This window comes from Bos grunniens, chromosome 21 (assembly GCF_055505025.1).
Source record: "Bos grunniens cultivar Pamir isolate PY7600 chromosome 21, Bosgru_T2T1.0, whole genome shotgun sequence".
Lineage (NCBI taxonomy): Eukaryota > Metazoa > Chordata > Mammalia > Artiodactyla > Bovidae > Bos > Bos grunniens.
Window position 1 is genome coordinate 11,607,094 of NC_141185.1, and position 22,175 is coordinate 11,629,268.

The window sequence follows — 22,175 nt, forward strand, 5'->3', positions numbered from 1 at the left end:
ACTTTGCCAACAAAGGTCTGTCTAGTCGAGGCTATGGTTTTTCCAGTGGTCATGGATGGATGTGAGAGTTGGACTGTGAAGAAGGCTGAGCGCCGAAGAATTGATGCTTTTGAACTGTGGTGTTGGAGAAGACTCTTGAGAGTCCCTTGGACTGCAAGGAGATCCAACCAGTCCATTCTGAAGATCAGCCCTGAGATTTCTTTGGAAGGAATGATGCTAAAGCTGAAACTCCAGTACTTTGGCCACCTCATGCAAAGAGTTGACTCATTGGAAAAGACTCTGATGCTGAGAGGGATTGGGGGCAGGAGAAGAAGGGGACGACAGAGGATGAGATGGCTGGATGGCATCACTGACTCAATGGACGTGAGTCTGGGTGAACTCCGGGAGTTGGTGATAGACAGGGAGGCCTGGCGTGCTGCGATTCATGGGGTCGCAAAGAGTTGGACACGACTGAGCTACTGAACAACAACAGCATATGTCTTGAGAGAAAGGAACTGAGGGATACTTTAGTGATTCGGAAGGTAAAGAACCTGCCTGCAATACAGGAGACACTGGGTTTGTTCCCTGGGTCGGGAAGACCCCCTGGAAAGGGGAATGGTACCCACGCCAGTATTCTTGCCTGGAAAATTCCATGGACAGAGGACAATGGCAGGCTACAGTTCATGGGGTCACAAAGAGTTGGACACGACTGAGTGACTTTCCCTTTCTTTAAATATACATATTTTTATACTCCTTATTGCCAAATTCAGACTTAAATTGAAGAAAGTAGGGAAAACCACTAGACCATTCAGGTATGACCTAAATCAAATCCCTTATGATTATACAGTGGAAGTGAGAAATAGATTTAAGGGCCTAGATCTGATAGATAGAGTGCCTGATGAACTATGGAATGAGGTTCGTGACATTGTACAGGAGACAGGGATCAAGACCTCCCCATGGAAAAGAAATGCAAAAAAGCAAAATGGCTGTCTGGGGAGGCCTTACAAATAGCTGTGAAAAGAAGAGAAGCGAAAAGCAAAGGAGAAAAGGAAAGATATAAACATCTGAATGCAGAGCTTCAAAGAATAGCAAGGAGAGATAAGAAAGCCTTCTTCAGCGATCAATGCAAAGAAATAGAGGAAAACAACAGAATGGGAAAGACTAGAGATCTCTTCAAGAAAATTAGAGATACCAAAGGAACATTTCATGCAAAGATGGGCTCAATAAAGGACAGAAATGGTATGGACCTAACAGAAGCAGAAGATATTAAGAAGAGATGGCAAGAATACACAGAAGAACTGTACAAAAAAGATCTTCATGACCCAGATAATCATGATGGTGTGATCACTGACCTAGAGCCAGACATCCTGGAATGTGAAGTCAAGTGGGCCTTAGAAAGCATCACTACAAACAAAGCTAGTGGAGGTGATGGAATTCCAGTTGAGCTATTCCAAATCCTGAAAGATAATGCTGTGAAAGTGCTACACTCAATGTGCCAGCAAATTTGGAAAACTCAGCAGTGGCCACAGGACTGGAAAAGGTCAGTTTTCATTCCAGTCCCAAAGAAAGGCAATGCCAAAGAATGCTCAAACTACCGCACAATTGCACTCATCTCACACGCTAGTAAAGTAATGTTCAAAATTCTCCAAGCCAGGCTTCAGCAATATGTGAACCGTGAACTTCCTGATGTTCAAGCTGGTTTTAGAAAAGGCAGAGGAACCAGTGATCAAATTGCCAACATCCGCTGGATCATGGAAAAAGCAAGAGAGTTCCAGAAAAACGTCTATTTCTGCTTTATTGACTATGCCAAAGCCTTTGACTGTGTGGATCACAATAAACTGTGGAAAATTCTGAAAGAGATGGGAATACCAGACCACCTGATCTGCCTCTTGAGAAATTTGTATGCAGGTCAGGAAGCAACAGTTAGAACTGGACATGGAACAACAGATTGGTTCCAAATAGGAAAAGGAGTATGTCAAGGCTGCATACTGTCTCCCTGCTTCTTTAACTTATATGCAGAGTACATCATAAGAAACGCTGGACTGGAAGAAGCACAAGCTGGAATCAAGATTGCTGGGAGAAATATCAATAACCTCAGATATGCAGATGACACCACCCTTATGGCAGAAAGTGAAGAGGAACTAAAAAGCCTCTTGATGAAAGTGAAAGTGGAGAGTGAAAAAGTTGGCTTAAAGCTCAACATTCAGAAAATGAAGATCATGGCATCCGGTCCCATCACTTCATGGCAAATAGATGGGGAAACAGTGGAAACAGTGTCAGAATTTATTTTTCTGGGCTCCAAAATCACTGCAGATGGTGACTGCAGCCATGAAATTAAAAGATGCTTACTCCTTGGAAGGAAAGTTATGACCAACCTAGATAGCATATTCAAAAGCAGAGACATTCCTTTGCCAACAAAGGTCCGTCTAGTCAAGGCTATGGTTTTTCCTGTGGTCATGTATGGATGTGAGAGTTGGACTGTGAAGAAGGCTGAGCACCAAAGAATTGATGCTTTTGAACTGTGGTGTTGGAGAAGATTCTTGAGAGTCCCTTGGACTGCAAGGAGATCCAACCAGTCCATTCTGAAGGAGATCAGCCCTGGGATTTTTTTGGAAGGAATGATGCTAAAGCTGAAACTCCAGTACTTTGGCCACCTCATGCGAAAGTTGACTCATTGGAAAAGACTCTGATTCTGGGAGGGATTGGGGGCAGGAGGAGAAGGGGACGACAGAGGATGAGATGGCTGGATGGCATCACCAACTCAATGGACGTGAGTTTGAGTGAACTCCAGGAGTTGGTGATGAACAGGGAGGCCTGGCGTGCTGCAATTCATGGGGTCGCAAAGAGTTGGACACTACTGAGCGACTGATCTGATCTGATCTGATACCTTTCTAAATCAGTATCTTTTTTTATTGGAGTATAATTGCTTTACAATGTTGTGTTAGTTTCTGCTGAACAACCAAGTGAATCAACTATGTGAAATTCGCTCAGTCGTGCGACCCCCATGGACTACATGATCCTTGGAATTCTCCAGGCCACAGAATTGGTGTGGGTAACCTTTCCCTTCTCCAGGAGATCTTCCAAAACCAGGGATTGAACCCAGGTCTCCCTCATTACAGGCGGATTCTTTACCAGCTGAGCCACAAGCAGATCAACCATATGCATACATATATCCCCTTTCTCTTGAACCTCCCTCCCACCCCCACCGCCCCCCATCCCACCTCTGGGTCACCACAGAGCACCAAGCTGAGCTCCTTGTGCTGTTTAGCAGCTTCCCACTAGCTATCTGTTTTCACATGGTAGTACATATATGTCAGTCTACTCTCAATTCATCCCACTCTCCGCTTCCCCCAGCTCTGTGCTCACATGTCTGTTCTCTATGCCTGTCTCTCAATTCCTGCCCTGCAAATAGGTTTATCTATACTATTTTTGTAGATTCCATATATATGTGTAAAGTCAGCATTTTAATAAGAAAACACTAAATGCATTCCCACTAAGATCAAGAGTAAGACACGGCTACTCGTTATATTCATTACCATTTCACATTGGGGGTGTTAGACTATGCAATTAGACAAGAGGGAGCAGAGACATAGAATTGTAAACTCTTTCTATTTGCAGATGACATGTAATGTACTTGCATAACTGAAGCAAATCAATGATAAAACAAACTCAATAAAAGATTTCAGCAAGATACCAGAATACAGAGTTAACATACAAAAGCAATGCCTTCATATATACAAACAACAACCAATTAGAACACATAATGGAAGAGAAAATCCAAAAAAATCAAAAAGATATAGCACTTAGAAATAAACAAGAAATGTGCAGAACTGATACAGAGAAAATTAGAAAATATTCCTTAAAGATACAAAATTATAGTTCATATAGTTATAGTTCAGTCACTCAGTCGTGTCCGACTCTTTGCAACCCCATGAACTACAGCACGCCAGGCCTCCCTGTCCATCACCGACTCCCGGAGTGCACTCAAACTCACGTCCATCGAGTCAGTGATGCCATCCAGCCGTCTCATCCTCTGTCGTTCCCTTCTCCTCCTGCCCTCAATCCCTCCCAGCATCAGGGTCCTTTCCAATGAGTCAACTCTTCGCATGAGGTGGCCAAAGTACTGGAGTTTCAGCTTTAGCATCATTCCTTCCAAAGAACACCCAGGACTGATCTCCTTTAGAATGGACTGGTTGGATCTCCTTGCAGTCCAAGGGACTCTCAAGAGTCTTCTCCAACACCACAGTTCAAAAGCATCAATTCTTTGGCGCTCAGCTTTCTTCACAGTCCAACTCTCACATCCATCCATGACCACTGGAAAAACCATAGCCTTGACTAAACTGACCTTTGTTGGCAAAGGAATGTCTCTGCTTTTGAATATGCTATCTAGGTTGGTCATAACTTTCCTTCCAAGGAGTAAGCGTCTTTAAATTTCATGGCTGCAGTCACCATCTGCAGTGATTTTGGAGCCCAGAAAAATAAAGTCTGACACTGTTTCCACTGTTTCCCCATCTATTTGCCATGAAGTGATGGGACCAGATGCCATGATCTTCGTTTTCTGAATGTTGAGCTTTAAGCCAACTTTTTCACTCTTTCACTTTCATCAAGAGGCTTTTTAGTTCCTCTTCACTTTCTGCCATATGGGTGGTTCAGACTTCAACAAATGCAAAAATATTCCTTATTGAATAAGATGTTCAACCTCATCTAGATGTCAGTTTTCCCTAAGTTATCAACTTAATTGTATTCCAATACAAATACTAGCAAATGTTTTTTTCTGGAGATAGACAAAATGATGCCAAAGTCCGTACAGAAGAATAAACCTTCAAGAGTAGCCAGGAAAACACGGAAAAGAGAAAAGATGTGGGGGCAGGGGGTGGAGGATTGGGGACCAGCCCAATCAGATGTCAACTCAGACTGCACAGACACTGTAATTAAATCTCTGGTACTGGAATATGAATAGATAGGAAGACCAATGAAATAGGTTAGAAAGTCTATCAATACAAATACAAATGGAAATTCAATATTTGATAAAGACTTTTAAGTAAATAATATTGGGACAACTGAATAGCCATTTGGAAAGAATACAATTAGACTCATTCTTCACACATAAGAATAAACTAAGAATCAGAGACCTAAATGAAAAATAAGAAAGAACTATATAAGTACTAGAAGAGAACACAGGTAAATTTCTCTGTAATTTAGGTAGAGAAAAAGTCTTCCCTACCATGACTAAAAGTCTGTATTAAATTTTTTAAAGGACTGAGAAGTTTGACCATATAAAATATTTTTAATTGCTTGGTCAAAAATTCATAAACAAAGTCAACAGAAGTGAAAATCTGAGAGAAGATACTTGCAAGAAACGTCACTGATAAAGAGCTAATATCCCTAATAAGTGGTGCTTCAACATATGAAAATATGTTCAACCTCATTGATAAGAAAAATGCAAATTAAGACTACATTGAGATTACCATTTGGATGAAGACTACCATTTCCTATTCATCAGGTTGGCAAAAATGTGAGAGCTTTACAGGACACTCTACTGGTTGTACAGAAACAGTCATCTTCATATGTTCCTAGTGTGAATGCCAGTGGGTCCTTGTAAAAAAAAAGGATAAACTAAAAATTAATTAAATGGTTACCTGCAGGGGAGGGAGGAGGACAGAATGGAAGAGATTGGGGGGTAGGATATAGCACTTCTCTTCACCGACCTTTTTATATGGTTTAGACTTTTAGAATAATGTTAATATTCTGTATATTCAAAAATAAAATTAAATGAACAAATGAGGAAAGCCCTAAAACCACGTGAAAAGAAAACAAGTGAATTCAAACATACTTCAAACAGATAATATAACTGCGTTAAAGGGGAGAAGAAGAATCAGTCCAAGGAACTTTTCAACATAATAGTTGGGCAATATGCTTCATCACCTACTAGCATGCATGTATATGCATGTCTGTGCACACACACACTACCGTATGATGAACGGTTGGAGATGACAAGGTAATCCCAAGAACAAGAGGATTCTCTTCTGTAAATAGTATTGAATTCTCAAATCCAAAAAATTTAATACGGTCGCAATACCTGAAGCTACTATATATAAAGAGAAGAGAATGGTAAAACATGTGGGAAATGTTTTAAAATTAGTGAACCTGGGTTAAGGGTTTACAGCAGTTTTTTGTAACTATTCTTGCGATTTTAAAGTTTGAAATGATTTAAAGATAATCTTTTAAATTAAAACAAACAAATGAGTAATGAACCCCAGCACAAAAGCAAAAGGGAAAGGACGTGACCTCCCAGGCAGAAGGACCATCTCAGTGAAAACCTGTTGCCACACTAGGTGGCTGTACTGGTTAGCTGCCTTGGAACCCAGAGGTCTGGGTTCAAATTCAAGCTCTGTGTTCTTGAACAAGTTTACTGACCTCTCTGATCATCTGTTTCTTTATACTAAGGAAAACTTACTACCATGTCCTTCTGACTCAGATGTCCTTTGCCCTGAACCAAAGAGAAAGCCCATCTCAAGGAAAGAAAGCTAGGTTAGTTAACCTGTCATGCTAGGCAGATGCAAGTGCTATCCAGGCAAGCCTCTAGTTACCCAGAAGTTATCCCCACCTCGCTGATCACAGTAGCACACTTGCCTGGACCATCAGCTTTCTAGCACTGGGGACAGAGGATGAATCTGCCATCTTGTTAGGTGTCACTGGAGCCGGGGGAGCCAGGGTGGAGGCAGCCTGGAGCGGGAGCAGGGAGACAGAAGGCCAGTGGGGAGGGAGAGAGAGGCCGCTTTGCAAACAGTGAACCATTTGCCCCACGCGTCTGCATGTCGCAAGGATTTCGGAAGCTTTTTGTTTTCTATCTCTGTACCCCACACTCGCCCAGGCTTTCCTCTTGATCTAATCCACACTGAGCGGACGAACTGCGATTCTCTGGTTCCTGAAGCCTGATTCTGCCAATACCTAGCTCTGGTTGTTTTTCAGACATTCAGCCCTTTGGGTCCTAGGACAGATTTGCTTTAGAAGCCCCTGGATCTCACCCTCCAGGGTGGCTCCCAGAAGCACTGTGCTGCCTGCCTACTGAGCTGTTCCAGGAAAGACTGTACTGTCTCCTCTGAGTTGATTCTGATCACCACACACCTTCCCATCAGATGTTTCCCAATCTCTCTCTGCAGAGGCTGGTGAATGAAATGCAGATGGGAAATCAGGTGGCCTGGCTGTATTCCGGCACCACCAAAGGCAGGAAGGGCCTTAATGAGTACAGGTGTGCATTTTCTGGGCTTCCCTGGTGTCTCTACCAGAGAGTAAAGAATCTACCTGCAATGCAGGAGACCCAGGCACGATCCCTGGGTGGAGAAGGGAATGGCTACCCACTCCAGTATTCTTGCCTGCAGAATCCTATAGATTGAGGAGCCTGGTGGGCTACAGTCCATGGGGGTCACAAAGAGTCAGACACCACTGAACGACTAACATTGACCTTTTTTTTCCCCTGGCATCTTCTCCTCTGTCAAGTCCAAATCCAGGGTCTGGGCTTACCATTGAGGTTCATTCTGGCTCTGAAATTATACCACAAATACCATTCATTAGCTCTTCCTACCAGGTAGCAAGCTCTTTACAGGCACTGCTTCATTTAAGCCTCACTGCAGTCCTAACAGCTCAGCCCTGGGAGTCCCATTTTACAGATCAGGAAACTGAGGCAAGAAGAGGTTAAGGAGCTTATTCAGGGCCACACAGCTGGTGAAAGAGCTCACAGTTACAGGGGCCAGTGTTGACCTTGACCTGCTGGGAGCGGTGCAGGACTCATCTTTGCTGAAGGTGGAGAACTTCCGGGCCACCCTTCCTAGGGGTCGGGACCCACCACCTTAGAAGCAATGCTGCCCACAGACTTCCTGGTTCCTGGGTGCTGCTGCGATATTCATGGGCCAGGCACAGTTTTGGCTGCTTTATGGAGAAGGAAAAGCAAGTTCACAAGTTAGGTTACATTCCTAAGGTCCGGCAGCCAGGAATTTGGAAGACTTGAGATTCAAGCCCAGGGAGTCTGACAGAGGCCTTTACACTCTTTCCAATACATTCTGCCACCTTCCTTATAAAGATCAGTTTCTGAAATTCCCGCAGACGTTTTAAGAGACTCCCAAATGGTCAAGTGCTCCATGATGACTTTTATGGCACCTCTGAATCCCCTGTGATCGCTGTGCTCCACACCCTCCATGCTCACTAGCTCCTCCCAGGCCTTTGCCCCAAGCAGAAGCCAGCAGACCCTGCCTCCTGGTTGCCAGCCGCCCCTCAGCTGCAGAACTCCAGGGGCCGGAAGCAGAGGCTGGCTCCTGTGCTGAGCCTAGAACCCTGGCCCAGCCTCATCTGCCGGCACCCTTCACTTTGGCCTCTTCAGGCAGCCATTCTCAACAGAGCAGGTACTTCCCCAGAGGAACACTCCGGAAACTTGCTGGGGCACTTCTGATTTCCACAACCATTTGGAGCAGCGCTTCTGGGTTCCCGTGACTGCGGGCCGGACATACCAGATATACTGGAAACACACCCGCCTGTCCCCCACAGTGAAGTGGTGTCACGTGACTGCAACGTCCCGCTGCAAGTCCATGTGGGTGGAACACTTGAAAACCTACTTATAAATGATCTGAGCCCAGACTCTCACAGGGCCACAGGTATTTTAGCTCAGCTGAAAACGCCATCCCCCCACCACCAATTTTTAATTCCCATGTAATTTTCTATGAAAGTAAATCAGAGGAAGATTTCTATTTCGTTTCTGGGGAACTGAATGTGACTCACCATTGCAGAAAGCCGCATCGCTGGTAGTGATCGTGACTTTGGTGGGGAAGGGCCAATGCAACAGGTGTGCAGCAGAGAGCACTCCCACCTGGTCCCGCATCTGACAGTACCACTGCCACTTCAAGTGTAGTCACGGCAGAGCATTTACATTCTTAAAGAAACGTTATCTTCTTATAGTTTCCTTTTCCCTCCATATTGTAAAGCATTATTATTATTTTTTAAATTTTGTGGGTTGATTCTCTTAACTACAAATTTCACTTGAGTAGTAAAGGGCACATAAAATATTTATATTATTAAAAAGAGTCTAACAGTCTGAGAGTTTTTGTCTTAAAGGGTCTACATCAGCCTTGACTTTCAGTGTTTGAGGATTTTAGTCTTAGAAGTCCGTCTGCCTGGGGAAGCAGAGAGTTGACCTTGAAATAGGCTCTTTATGGCTGGTGGGGATTAAAGGGTCTGTCTCTCCCACTGGCAGGGCTTCCCCAGGTGGCACTGTGGTAAAGAATCTGCCTGCCAATGCAGGATATGGAACAGACGTGGGTTCAATCCCTGGGTGGGGAAGATACCTTGGAGAAGGAAATGGTAACCCATTCCAGTATTCTTGCCTGGAGAATGCCCAAGCATGAAAGAGCCTGGTGAGCTACAATCCATGGGGTTGCAAAGAGTTGGACATGACTTAGCAACTAAACAACGACAGCTCTCCCAGTGGACTGAAAAGTTTCCCTGGGAGGTGTTGGGAGCAGGTCTTACTCATTTCTGCCTTCCCTCCTCACACAGAGCCCAGCTTTGAGTTGGGGACCCAGGAGGCCTCTGTGGGATCCAGCCCTTCCTTCCTGCGAGGTGTTCAGTGCCTGCAGCAACTATGTCCCACGAGGACCTGGATGTCACTGGGGTGCTGCCTGGGTTGAGAAGCAGATGCTCTCATGGAGGAATTGCCCAAGAGTCAGGAGTGCAGGATTGCAGGGGATTATGGGAAGCCTCTCTCTCCATTGAGGCTTTCCCAGAAACGCCACCATCTCCAAGCAGGATGTTAATCAGTAACAGCCCCCCGAGGGGGATCACACTTTGGAATAGCAAATATTTACTGCAGGCTTTCGGCTGCAAGCCCTAACCTTCTGTCTTTGCCCTGAATGAAGGACCTTCCCAGGCACTGGGTGGCCACTCACTGGTAAGAACAGTGGACCAAAGGGAGGCTTCACAGTGTCTGCCTAATGAAGGATAGGGAGAGAAGACCTTCTGTCCTCTCTGGGTGGGTTCCCCTGGGCGGGGGGGTAGCAACCTGGGCTGTGCTGAGCCCTCATTCCTGGACTGGATGGGGCGGGCAAGGAGGTGGGGGTGGTAAGAGGCTTGTCGTAGACACAGGAGGCTTCCTCCACAGAGAGGAGGCCAGTGGAAGAGGCTTTGAAGGCTTGAGATATCATGCCCACAACACTCCGTGCAAGCCCCACATAGCTCCCTGGCCTTCTTCCCAGAGACCTGTCTGCCCAAGCAAGTGAGTCCCTGCTGCTTCCAGATTTGAGAGTGGGTTTGCAGCTGCAGGTACATTCAAGGCTGAGAAGTGGTGAGTGAGTGGTTAATTTCTTACTAGTCAGGTTCTATTTAGAGTGCTGCATCTCTGTGTCATCCTTAAACCAAAAAAAAATTTCTTTTAATTTTATTTATTTTTGGCTGTGTTGGGTCTTCATTACTGCACGGACTTCTCTCCAGTTGTGGCAACCAGTTTGCAGTCCATGGACGTCTCATTGCCGTGGCTTCTCGTTGTGGAGTACGGGCTCCAGATGGGCAGGTTTCAGTGATTGTGGCTCATGGGCTTTGCTCCATGGCATACGGGATCTTCCCGGAGCAGGGATTGAACCCATGTCTCCTCCATTGGCAGGCGGATTCTTCACCACTGAGCCACATAGGAAGCCCCTTAGAAAGTGAAAGTGTTAGTCACTCAGTCGTGTCCGACTCTTTGCAACCCCATGGACTGTAGCCCGCCAGGCTCCTCTATTCATGGGATTCTCCAGGCAAGAATACTGGAGTGAGTAGCCATTTTCTTCTCCAGGAGATCTTCCTGACCCAGGGATTGAACCTGGGTCTCCCACATTGCAGGCAGATTCTTTACCATCTGAGCCACCAGGGAAGCCCCTTAAACAAAATTAGTGGCAATTACAATGAAGTGAAGATGAATAGATTCAGGAATAGCAGAGGAATTGCAATTCGGGACAAACTGGCAAACCAGAGGCAATTCTCAAAGAGACAAAGACAGGCTGGCTTTTATTCGGTTCTGGGAGGAAGCTGGGGAGGGTTGCTTTGAACAAAAGCTCATTGGAGGAGAATGAGAGTTCAGAGTTATGGCAATTTCTTGTTGGAACCAAGTGGTGGGTAGTTTGCTGTTGCTAAGGTATGTGAAAATCTTCTTTCTTCCTGCTGATCATGAATACTGAGATGAGTGGGAATGTGTGAGAACCCACCCTGCCATCTCCTTCTTCAGGGGTATCTTCACAACCCAGGAATCAAACCAACATCTCCTACATTGGCAGGCAGATTCTTTACTACTAGCACCACCTGGAAACCATCACAGACAGAAGTTACTCTGAATTTAAGAGTATCGCTGTGGGATTAATTTACAAAGGGGTGCTAAAGCCTGTGATCTAATGAAGGCATGAACCTGGGTACATTTGGCACACTCCAGCAGGTCTTTACCTAGCACATTTATTGCTGGAGTTACCTTTAGAGTGCAGGCTTGCCACTTAGAATTGGGCAAAGCTTCCTAAACGCTCACAGAAAACAGAGGAGTATTTCGCTGAGTAAGGTCATGCCACTCAAGCTATGGAAAGGACGAGGCCCTGGATCCTATGACACTGTTTAGCAAAAGCCAAAAGCAATGTGCTAAGTCCCGGAGCCAGGGGTCATCTTGTAGCCGGCCCAGTGAGGACACAGGCCTCTGCGTCAACAAGAGGCCGGGGAACCTCACCCCGTCAGCACATTTTGCTTCAGGTGGCCTGGCTCAGAGTAAGGGTCTCTGCTGATGGAAACTCTGAGGCCTGTGGCCTCCCTTGCCCTGTGTGCCCTGCGCTGAGTGGTCCTGCGCCACCCAAGCCCTCCTGGGGCAGTGGCTTCAGGAGAGAGTGAGGGTGTATCTCAGTGACCTTCCCAGCCAGCCTCTGGTGGTGTCAGCACCAGGAGCCCCGTGTGCCCATGGGAGTTTACTCAGATGGAAACTACAGGTGATCGGGAGCTAGGCTCTGTGCCCAAGGATGAGAGGGAGGCCAGAGAGGGGGCAGTGGTGGGGAGTGTGGGGTTTGGAGACCCACTGCCCAAGCTGGAGTGGTCTTGGGCTCCGCTAGAACAGGCAGCCTTCGGGTGGGCGGGAGGACGCACTTCACAGGTGAGGGTTAGGTGAGATGGTCCAAGCGGAGCTTAGCCCGGGCAAGTGGTTTGAATTGGTTCATCATCTGTTCCTATCCTGGGGGCTCCAGAGAGAGTGAAGGCAGGAAGTCCTGAGAGGAGCTCTGTGACTGGGCCCCAGGGCTGGGCCAGTGCTGTAGGGAAGGCACAGCGGGGTCTATTGCAGAATCAGGCAAACTCAGCATTCATCCTTGCCCCATGGCCACCCAGACCCTCTAAGTCCCCAACCCAAGGCGTCCCCAGGTCCAAGTCCCCACAGCCCAGCTTGAACAAGCTGCCGTATTGCCCAGCGATCCAGGGCAAATAAAACAAGCAGACAGTAAAAGTTCTGGGAAGACCTTCCGACTCCTGGCGCTGCTGTGACCCACACCCAGTGAGGCCCAGGACCCACACCACATCCCCTCGCATCCCTTCCCCTTTTGGCTTTCTGCCATTCCCCTGGGAGGAACTGGGATGGGTGAGGACAGCTGGGGGAGACCAGGAGCTGCCCGAGGGCCTGATCCCTGATGGAAACTGGAGGAGATTTCTCTCCGTGAAATAAGACACCTCCCCTCCCACGGACTCAGGTGACAAATGTGACCCTACTTGCTCAGGGTCTCCCCAGCCCTGCCTCTGGGAGATAAGCCCCGACCCCCAGGAAAGAAGCAGGGTGACCGGAGGAGACGTACCAGGACCCAGGGAGGAGGTGGGCATCAGACATTAAGGACGATCTCTGCCTTCTTTTCTCCCAAGGAAGCCTTGCTGCTGACCGGGCCTCCACGCTGCCCTGATGTGGGCGGTGCTGAGCCTCCCGCTGGCCTGCCTCCTGGCCCAGGCATGGCTGGTGCCCGGTTCTACCCTTGCTTCCCACTCGCCAGAGGCCCAGGCGGGGTTGGAGACTCTGCTGACCCCCACGGCCCAAAACAAGACCAGCCAGACCAGCGAGAGACAGTGGGCTCCAGAGGAGGAGGAGGAGAGGGAGGAAGACTCCCCCTGGCTGTTGGCCGAGGGGCAGCAGCTCTCCAGGGAGGCCTCCAACTTGGGGTTCAGCCTGCTACGTAAGATCTCCCTGAAGCATGATGGCAACGTGGTCTTCTCCCCACTCGGCCTGGCCTGGGCCATGGCTGCCTTGACTCTGGGGGCCAGGGGGCACAGCAGAGCCCAGCTGGAGGATCTCCTCTTGCAGGCCTGGAACCAGACCTGGCCCGTGGTGAACCAGACCCGACCACCGCGCCTGCCTGCCCTCTTCAAGCAGCTACAAGAGAGCCTCTCCCATAATCCAGAGCTGGGCCTGGCCCAGGGGAGTTTCGCCTTCATCCACAAGGACTTTGACATCAGAGAGACCTTCCTCAATCTCTCCAAGAGGTATTTCGATATGGAGTGTGTGACTGTGGATTTTCACAACACTTCCCAGGCCAAAAGGCTCATAAATCATTACATGAACCAAGAGACGCAGGGGAAACTTCCCAAACTCTTTGATGAGATTAATCCTGACACCAAATTAATTCTTGTGGATTACATCTTGTTCAAAGGTACTTGGATAACATTCTGCTCTTCCAGAGCCATGGGTCTCTTCACCTGTCTCTTTCTTTCCTGCTGGGCCTGTGTCTGGTTGATGCCAAGGGATTTCCTAGGAACATGTTGTTCTCGGGTTTCACAAACAGATTGAAACATGCATTGAACAGGTAGGATGTACCGGGCACAGTGCCAGACGACGTGTCCATTTGATGCCCCTGCCCTGGGGCCCTCGCGTGCCTGCAGGGCTTACTGCTAGATTTCCAAGCATATCTATACAACTCTCCTCTGACATTCTGACCTGGGGAAACTTCTGGGTTTTTGTTTTGTTTTGTTTTTAAAGCAGATCATCTGAGATATTTAGGGTTGCATCTTTGCTCCTTCACCCTCTACTTCTGTGACCTGGGGCAAGTGACAAAATCCCTTGTCCTTGGATTCTCAGTATAGAAAATGCAGACTCTCCCACCTCCGATAGAGAAGTGAGGCTCAGAGAGGTTGGCTAGATCAAGGTCACACGGTAAACGGCAGAAGCTGAACTCAGATGAGGGGTTCACCCCAGGTCCTTTCCATCCTGCCTTTCTCGTGCAGCACTGGCTTTGCATGGCCACACTGTAGCAGGAAGGTGACACCAGGGGACTTGCAAAGTCTGGGAGGAGGACTTTCATCGAGCCAGGCCGGACAGATGTCTGTGTGTAGAGCTGTGTGCCTGCATGCTGGTGGCAGCCTCTGGGTTGTGTGGCTGCTTGTTGACAAGGCGCCCCTCCCCTCAGAGCCTCAGTGAGCACAGGATAGGTGGGAACGTCATCATTTCTGCCCCAGTGGCCTCTGTTTGCACATTGAGTGCACCAAAGGAGTGGTCAGAGAGCCCTTCCTGCAGACAGGGCTGTGGCCAGGCCCACAGTCTTCTCTAGGTTGGAGCTAACCAACCACAAGGAAGTGAATATAGACAGAAGTGGGTCCTTCGGGCATCATCTGGAATGAGTGACTTTTGTTCACCCTGTGTTTTGTCCTGAACAGTGAAGGAGCCACAGGTGGTTAGGAGACATCTCCTTGCTTCAGTGTGTGATTCCAGCAGGCCTTTGGGTAGATTCGTGTGTGCGTGTGTTTAATGGGCTTCCTTTGTGGCTCAGTTGGTAAAGAATCCACCAGCAATGCAGAAGACCTGGATTCAATCCTAGGTAGGGAAGATCCCCTGGAAAAGGGAAAGGCTACCCACTCCAGTATTCTGGCCTGGAGAATTCCACGGACTGTTTAGTCCGAGGGGTTGCAAAGAGTCGGACACGACTGAGCGACTTTCACCACTTTATTTTTGGCTGTGTTAGGTCTCTGTTTTGTCACGCTCCAGAGTTGTGGCACTCGGGCTTAGTTGCCCCACAGCATGTGGGATCTTCCTGTGTCCCCTGCACTGGACCAGGGATCAAACCTGTGTCCCCCGCATTTTAAGGTGGATTCTGAACCACTGGACAATGAGGGAATTATCTGGATTCATTTTTTGCCAGTTTGGAAAGAAGCCTGGGAAAGACTGATCTTTGGGAAACTTATCCTGGCTGCCCGCATCCATGCATGCTAAGTCGCTTTACTCATGTCCAACTTTGTGCAACCACATGGGCTATAGGCCCCTGCCCTTCTGTCCATGGGGATTCTCCAGACAAAAATACAGGAGTGGGTTGCCATGCCTTCCTCCTGACTGCCTGAGCTGTGGTCAAAACAAATCCAGTAAGGATACCTGTCCTCGTTGGGCAGAAAGGGGGACAGAACCCTGGCCCTTTATTACTTTGGCAAGAATGATGCTTTAGGGGAGGATCATTTCTACAATGAGTTTCTTTCTTACCTGTTCAGGGAAATGGCTGATCCCTTTTGACCCTGCTCTTACTGAAATGGACACTTTCTACCTGGACAAGTACAAGGTGGTCAAGGTGCCCATGATGTACAGGTCAGGCAAGTTTGCCTCCACTTTTGATAAGAAGTTTCGTTGCCATGTCCTCAAGCTGCCCTACCGAGGAAATGCCTCCATGCTGGTGGTCCTCATGGAGAGGATAGGTGACCATCTCACCCTTGAAGACTACTTGACCACAGACCTGGTGGACACGTGGCTCAGGAACATGAAAACCAGGTACAGCTCTCCTGTCGCCCTGCTCCAGCTCAGCCTCTCCTTCCCCGTGGGCACTCCCAATTTCATTCTGTGCCTGTCCTGCTCCACGGTGGGCTCCCTGATGGCAGGGGCTGCATTTGTCCTGTTTTCCACTGTCAGCGTCTATCACAGTGCGTGGCTCCTTACTCACTCGGCCAGTCCTTATCAAGGCTCTCCCACTTGTCAGGCATTGTGATGCGTGCACGATGCTAGCCCTCCTCGTGGAGCTCACATTCTACTCAGGTGCCGGTGGGCACCAGGGAAGGCCAGGCCAAGAAGGTAGACGTAAGCCAACACTTAAGATGAAGGAGGGCTGTCAGGGTGACCTGGGAGAGAGAAGAGTTACAGGCACAAGTGTGAAAGTTCTGGGTTAGGAGTGTGCTTGGTGGGTTCAAGGCACAATGAGGTGGCCAGTGAGGCTGTAGCAGTTTGGAGATGAGGTCGCAGGGGAACCAGTAGCTGTCACCCACGACTGTACATTACAGGCCCTGGGAAAGACTTGGGCTTTTTCCAAAAGAGATGGGAAGCCACTGGAGTCAAGCTGAGGAGCAACATGATCTGCGCTTGTTGAGAAAAGACACTGGGGCCATGTGGGAAGAGCAAGGGGACCAGTCACGTGGTCAGTGTAAGCACCCAGATCAGGATGCTTGGCAGGTAGTGGCAGTGGAGGTAAGGAGGAGCAGTGGGTCCTGGATCTGTGAACCTGGAAGTCACAGGATTGGCCCACGGACTAGAATGTGGGTGAGAGAAAAACGGGGGAGTCACAGATGAAGTTTTTGGCCTTAGCAACTGGAAAGATTTGCCACATACTGAAAAGGGAGACTGTGAGACGAACATGCTGAAGGGTATGTGCAAAAGTTCAGTTGGAAAGAGCTGGATCAGAAATACCTATTAGACAGCCCGGGTGGGGATATAAAAAAGGCAACAGCTGGGTATCAAAAGTTGGATCTGGTGTGTGCAGGGCGAGGTCCAGGCTGGGGAGTCAGCAGCACAAAAATGGAAACATGAGACCAAATGTGATGACCTGGGGAAGGGGCTGAGCACAGAGAGCAGGGGTGGGAGCACAGGGCAGGCTTGCAAAAGCTTGTGGAATAAATTAATATACCCATCAGGGTACGAGGAAGTCAGCACCAGTAAGGAGGCCAAGGCTATGCCTCCTGAATCTGTCACTCTAGAATCTGACACAGAGGGAAATCCAGCTAAAGGTCCCAGTGTTCATTTTATCTTCATTCCTCTTCTTCAAATCCTTAGAGCCTAGCAAAAGACTTCAACGTAGTAAGCCCTCAACAAATGTTTAGGCGAATCAATTTATATATCAGTCTTCAAGACCTGTCATGTCTTCAGTTACACTCCAGTGTGAGCCCTGCCCAGCTCTACAAGAGAGGAAGAAAGAAGGGTTGAGGGGGCAAAAGGAAATGAATATTCACTGGGCCTCTACTCTATACCAGACATCGTTCTGGGTGCTTAACACATGTTATGTCATTGACTCCTCTGAAGAACACTGTGAAATCCATATTGGTATCCAGATGAAGACACTGGGACTTCTTTAAGACTCACTTAGTACCAGTCAGTAGTTCACATCCTTTTATTTTTGAGCCACAGAACCCATCTTTCTAAACAAGGGTAAGAACTCCAATGTACATCTTTATAGGTGGCATAGAAAAGACCTGAATGGGCTTTTTGGCCAACCCAATATAGCTAGATAGATATGCAGAGAGAGAGAGACAGATAAACATCAGAGTTTCTCTGGCTGAAAATAAATAGGGGGTTGAAAATTTCCTTTGCTCTCCTCCCCCTGTCCATTCCCAGACTCCCAAGTTTCTCCTGGAATCCTGGGAGTCTGCAGAATAGGGACTGAAAACAGCCATCCTCCAGGAGTCTGCAGGATTCATGGCAGGAGGTATTTGGTTGGGTTGTTTTTAAGACAGGGGGAAATGGATACAAAGTATGGCATCTTTCCCTAAAGAGAATGTGAGTCATTGACTGGGAAATAAAACTGGTTTCCTGAAGCAGAAGTAATACATATTTGATAAGTCAGAACTCTCTTCTCTGAGTCAGACCATTACAAAAGAGCAGAATGAGCTACACTCAACTGAAGGAGACTTGCTACTAGGAATAATCTTGGAGGAAGGTGAAGTGATGTTTTTAGTGTTCAGAATCTAAGGTTTTTGTCTACGGTTCACCATTATATGTACTTGTACCACAGAAAAATGGAAGTTTTCTTTCCAAAGTTCAAGTTAGACCAGAAGTATAAGATGCATGAGCTGCTTAAACAGATGGGAGTCCGAAAAATCTTCTTACCCTGGGCTGACCTAAGTGATCTCATGGTTACTGAAAGAAATCTGAAAGTTTCCAAGGTAAGTCAGGCTCTTTCAGGGGAGTCCAAGAGAACAAGTATTTCTCCATCCCACTGAATGTCGATAAAAGGCCAAGTTGTAGTAGAAAAGTGAAAGTCACTCAGTCCTGTCCAGCTGTTTGCGACCCCATGGAATATACAGTCCATGGAATTCTCCAGGCCAGAATACTGGAGTGAGTAGCCTTTCCCTTCTCCAGGGGATGTTCCCAACCCAGGGATGGAACCCAGGTCTCCTGCACTGTAGGTGGATTCTTCACCAGCTGAGCCACAAGGGAAGCCTTGTAGTAGAAAACTAGATTAAAATTCCCAAAGACTTGAAACAGCGCCCAAGCTGGATGTTTGAAGAACTGGAGCTACTTTATTAAAACATCTGTTTATGTAGCGCTCCCTCTCTTCTTTATCAGTGCTTAAGGAGAAATTTACCCCAAAATGGAACTGGTTCACAGGTTCACTTAGAATTCCATGAAACTGCACCACCTTAGGGTTTTATTCATTTATTTGGGTGGGTGGAGGGGCTGCACTCTGCAGCATGTGGGATCTTCGTTTCCTGACCATGAACTGAACCCATACTCCCTGCAGTGGAAGGGTCATCTTAACCACTTGACTGCCAGTGAAGCCCACTGCTTTGGAGAGGGAAGAAAACCCCAGAGGTTATCTGCCTAACTTCCTGCCTCTTGTGAAAACCCCCTCTGATATATGCCTACAAAACAATCTTCCAGTTTTGTTTTTTAATGTTTGCAGTGACAAGGAACTTATTTGAAAAACAGCTCAATCCACAAATGGCAAAAACTGTTTTTGAGTTTTATTCATATATATATTTTGACCTGTAATTCCCCCGACTTACATTCTTTGTCCCTAGTTCTGCCTCTATAGCATCCAACACGTGCATTTCTGCTACAAACACATGAAAGACTGAAGAAACGTGTTTTGGTTTTAGAGCTTAAATTCTAAATTATTGATATTTTCCCTTTGTTTACTCCAGGAAGGGAATTTTCACTCCAGGAACTTAAGAGAATGTCTAGGTATTGTTTTCATTATCTTCTTTTAGAATAATTATACAGGTCCATTACTCACATCACATGTGGTTCTTGGACAAAAGGGCCTCACGAACAGGACAGGTGGCCTATATCCAGGCCACCTGAGTTCAGAAAGACTTCAGGGACCCAGAGGCTTGCTCAGGGGACACCTTAGAGTGGTGCCAGGTTCTAGGAAACCACTACAGAAGAATAACCACATTCCTTCCCCACCTCCCTCCCACCCCCTGCCTGCCAGAAAGAAGGTCAAAGTTCTCAGGGGTTCCAGACAGCTTGAAAACCTTCCAGGAGGAATATCAGCTCAGTTCAAAAATCAGTAACACAGAGACTTCCCTGATGGTCCACTGGTTTAGACTCCACACTCCCAATGCAGGGGGCCTGGGTTCAATCCCTGCTCAGGGAACTAGATTCCACATGCTGCAACTAAGGGTTTGCATGCCATAGCTAAGACCCGGTACAGCCAAATGAATAAATATTTTTAAAAATCAGTAGCACAAAGTGCATGCTCAGTATTTGTTGATTTGATCCACGTGTGTGTGAAATGGCCAGCCACAGAGTCCCCTGGTCCTTGGCCAGAATGAATTTCACAATCGGGTTCCTGGTATCTCCTGCGGCTGTTTGAGGTGCTTCTGCGGCAGTTGCTAGGGCAACCGCAGACCATTCCTCTCTGCAGATGAGCTCTATACCAGTACATCCCGAGAGCACAGCCCCGTGGGTAAGGACCATAACAAAAGTGTTCAGGGAGTCAGTGAATCCCCTTATCTCCATGAGCACACAAATGGTCTTCCACATATTTCCTTTCCTAGGTTTTACAAAGAGCCACGATTGAGGTGGATGAAGAAGGCACAGAGGCAATGGCAGGAACCCTGTTAGAAATCACTGCTTATTACATGCCTCCCATCATCAGAGTGAACCGGCCATTTCTCTTCATCATCTATGAAGAAACCTCCAGAACCGTGCTGTTTCTGGGTCGGGTGGTGGATCCGACCCTCCTGTGATTCCCAGCACGCGTGAGTCCTTGGAGCCACAGCGATGCTGGATCTGAGGTGTCTGAATCCACACGGGACATTGGCAGTGGTGTCCCCCTTGTTCCCAAGTGCTAATCCGAGCCATTCTTAGATCTGCATGTGAAATTCAAGCTTATTTTAAGGAGATGTTTGTACGAGCTGGCTGGTATTTTAAGCCTGTTTCTAAGAGCCTATGTTATTAACTGAAACCATCTTGGTATCTGGACTCAGCAGAACTCTATTTCAAGATGAAGTCTTTGGGAAGGCAAGTACGCATTCTCCATGGGTCATGCGCTTCACTCCCTTTACTGCTCCCTGCTGCGAATTAGTGTTTTATTTTAACCTACTATAGAATAATTTCTTGGCAACTAAAATTAGAAAAAAATAGCTGTAGTCAGGCCTGACCACAGCATCTGCTGCCATGTGGCTTTGTCTACTCCATGAAGCCATTAACTGAGCTACAGATCTTCCAGTTCAACCTCTTAATTCTATTATACAAAGCCAAGAAACGGGAAAGTGGAGAAAGGGCCACAGTAAGGCTTTCATGGGGCTTCCCAGCTAGTGCTAGTGGTAAAGAACCCACCTGCCAATGCAAGAGTTACTAAGAGACTCGAGTTCGATCCCTGGGTTGGGAAGATCCCCTGAAGGAAGGCATGGCAACCCACTCCAGTATTCTTGCCTGGAGAATCCCCAGAGGAGCCTGGTGGGCCACAGTCCACAGGGTCACAAAGAGTCGAACACAACTCAGCGACTGAGCACACACGGATGCATGCAAGGCTTTCATGGGCCCCCGGCCCTTTCACCTTTGTGGATTCCTTCTTCCATTTTATACACACACACACACACACACACACACGTGTATATACATATATATATACACACACATACATGTGTGTATAATAAAAGTATTTTATGACTGTATTTGTATAAAGGTGAATATATTCTGGGTTATATCTGTCTTTATACTAATACAAAGCATGGGACTTAACTTAGAGCAAGAAATAAGACATCTTCATGGGTCCCTGAAGGCACTGTGGGCCTGATGTCCTATGCCTACAGCATCTAATGGAGAAATCATACACGGCATCTCGAGGAAGAAAAACCAGTGCATCAGTGGCAGAGTCAGGGCCCTGCCACTCCTGACTGCAGGCCCCGAGCCCATCCCACTCTTTCTTCTTTCTGTCTAAAGCATTTCATGGGGTGCAGTTCAACAGGCGGCGTGTGTTCACGTCTATTACCCGTTGTGATTAAATAGAATGTAAGCATGGACTTTGTCCCAAGGGTCAAAGAAAGATAACAAAACAGCTTCTGAGCCCGTCGTCTTCTGTTATAGAGATAAGAAAATATTTTAGGAGTAAATTCAGAGACTCAGGAGTAAAGTTAACTATTTTTGGAATGTCAACTAGGTTGACTAACCACCTAATTGGATTTTTATGTTTGCTAGCCAATTTAAATATACTTAAATTTGCTGTATTAGTTATTCCTCTTATTACAACTGACAGATTTATGTGAATAGTACCTAATGTGAATAGATAATAATAATAAGCCACAGTCTAGAGACTGACTCTTTATCCTTCTAAAACCTGGATATCAGTTCACTCCTGTATGCCCTCCACACGCACTGACTGACACCGGTGACCCAGGCAACTCTAGAGCCTAGAAAGAAACAAAAATAGAGGACTGACTTCAGTCGACATCTTTAAGCGACTTGTTACTATTCAATTAATGAGGTTCATTTGTAGAAAAATAGCAGAAAGAGAAATAAAAGAGGGCTCAGTCAAATTATTCGTGTTTTTTAGAAATGAAATCTAGAGAAGAAAGCCACAACACCCTCTGAAATAAACCGTGTTTAGAGAACACAATACCCTCTGAGATAAATATGGCCAAACCCGGTGATAAAAAGGTTCATTATTATCAAAGGATTCATAGAACATATACTCAAACTCTTGCCTTCTCTTCATATATTTGCACAAAACGATGATGACACGGGACAATGATATCTAACGCATTAC

General features: G+C 47.0%; 1 protein-coding gene and 1 long non-coding RNA gene across 4 annotated transcripts; one reads left to right on the top strand and one right to left on the bottom strand.

Annotated features, from left to right (window-relative positions):
* The first annotated feature begins 9,788 nt into the window (after window positions 1-9,788).
* SERPINA10 (serpin family A member 10) lies at window positions 9,789-20,308 on the top strand. 2 transcript variants are annotated; one of them, XM_086363109.1, is made up of 5 exons: window positions 9,789-9,916; window positions 12,874-13,652; window positions 15,475-15,748; window positions 17,973-18,123; window positions 19,963-20,308. In XM_086363109.1, exons 2-5 carry the CDS (start codon window positions 12,911-12,913, stop codon window positions 20,152-20,154), a joined length of 1,359 nt encoding a protein of 452 aa, XP_086219235.1. In that variant the 5' UTR covers window positions 9,789-9,916; window positions 12,874-12,910; the 3' UTR covers window positions 20,155-20,308. The 2 variants fall into 2 exon arrangements, with proteins under 2 accessions (XP_086219235.1, XP_086219237.1); XM_086363111.1 differs by having other exon boundaries at window positions 9,827-9,916; window positions 12,878-13,652.
* Window positions 10,391-12,937, bottom strand: LOC147349080 (uncharacterized). 2 transcript variants are annotated; one of them, XR_015149442.1, is made up of 3 exons: window positions 12,810-12,937; window positions 12,115-12,275; window positions 10,391-10,878 (listed from the first exon to the last, which is right to left on the bottom strand). It is a non-coding gene; the product is annotated as an uncharacterized LOC147349080 (long non-coding RNA). The 2 variants fall into 2 exon arrangements; XR_015149443.1 differs by lacking the exon at window positions 12,115-12,275 and having other exon boundaries at window positions 12,810-12,928.
* Window positions 20,309-22,175: the final 1,867 nt, after the last annotated feature.

Bases quoted from the DNA above. Each gene is read 5' to 3' on its own strand.
- SERPINA10 (XM_086363109.1), top strand. From the start codon at position 12,911: ATGTGGGCGGTGCTGAGCCTCCCGCTGGCCTGCCTCCTGGCCCAGGCA. The intron at 15,749-17,972 runs GTACAGCTCTCC...CTTGTACCACAG, and splicing joins CTCAGGAACATGAAAACCAG to AAAAATGGAAGTTTTCTTTC. The intron at 18,124-19,962 runs GTAAGTCAGGCT...TTCCTTTCCTAG, and splicing joins GAAATCTGAAAGTTTCCAAG to GTTTTACAAAGAGCCACGAT.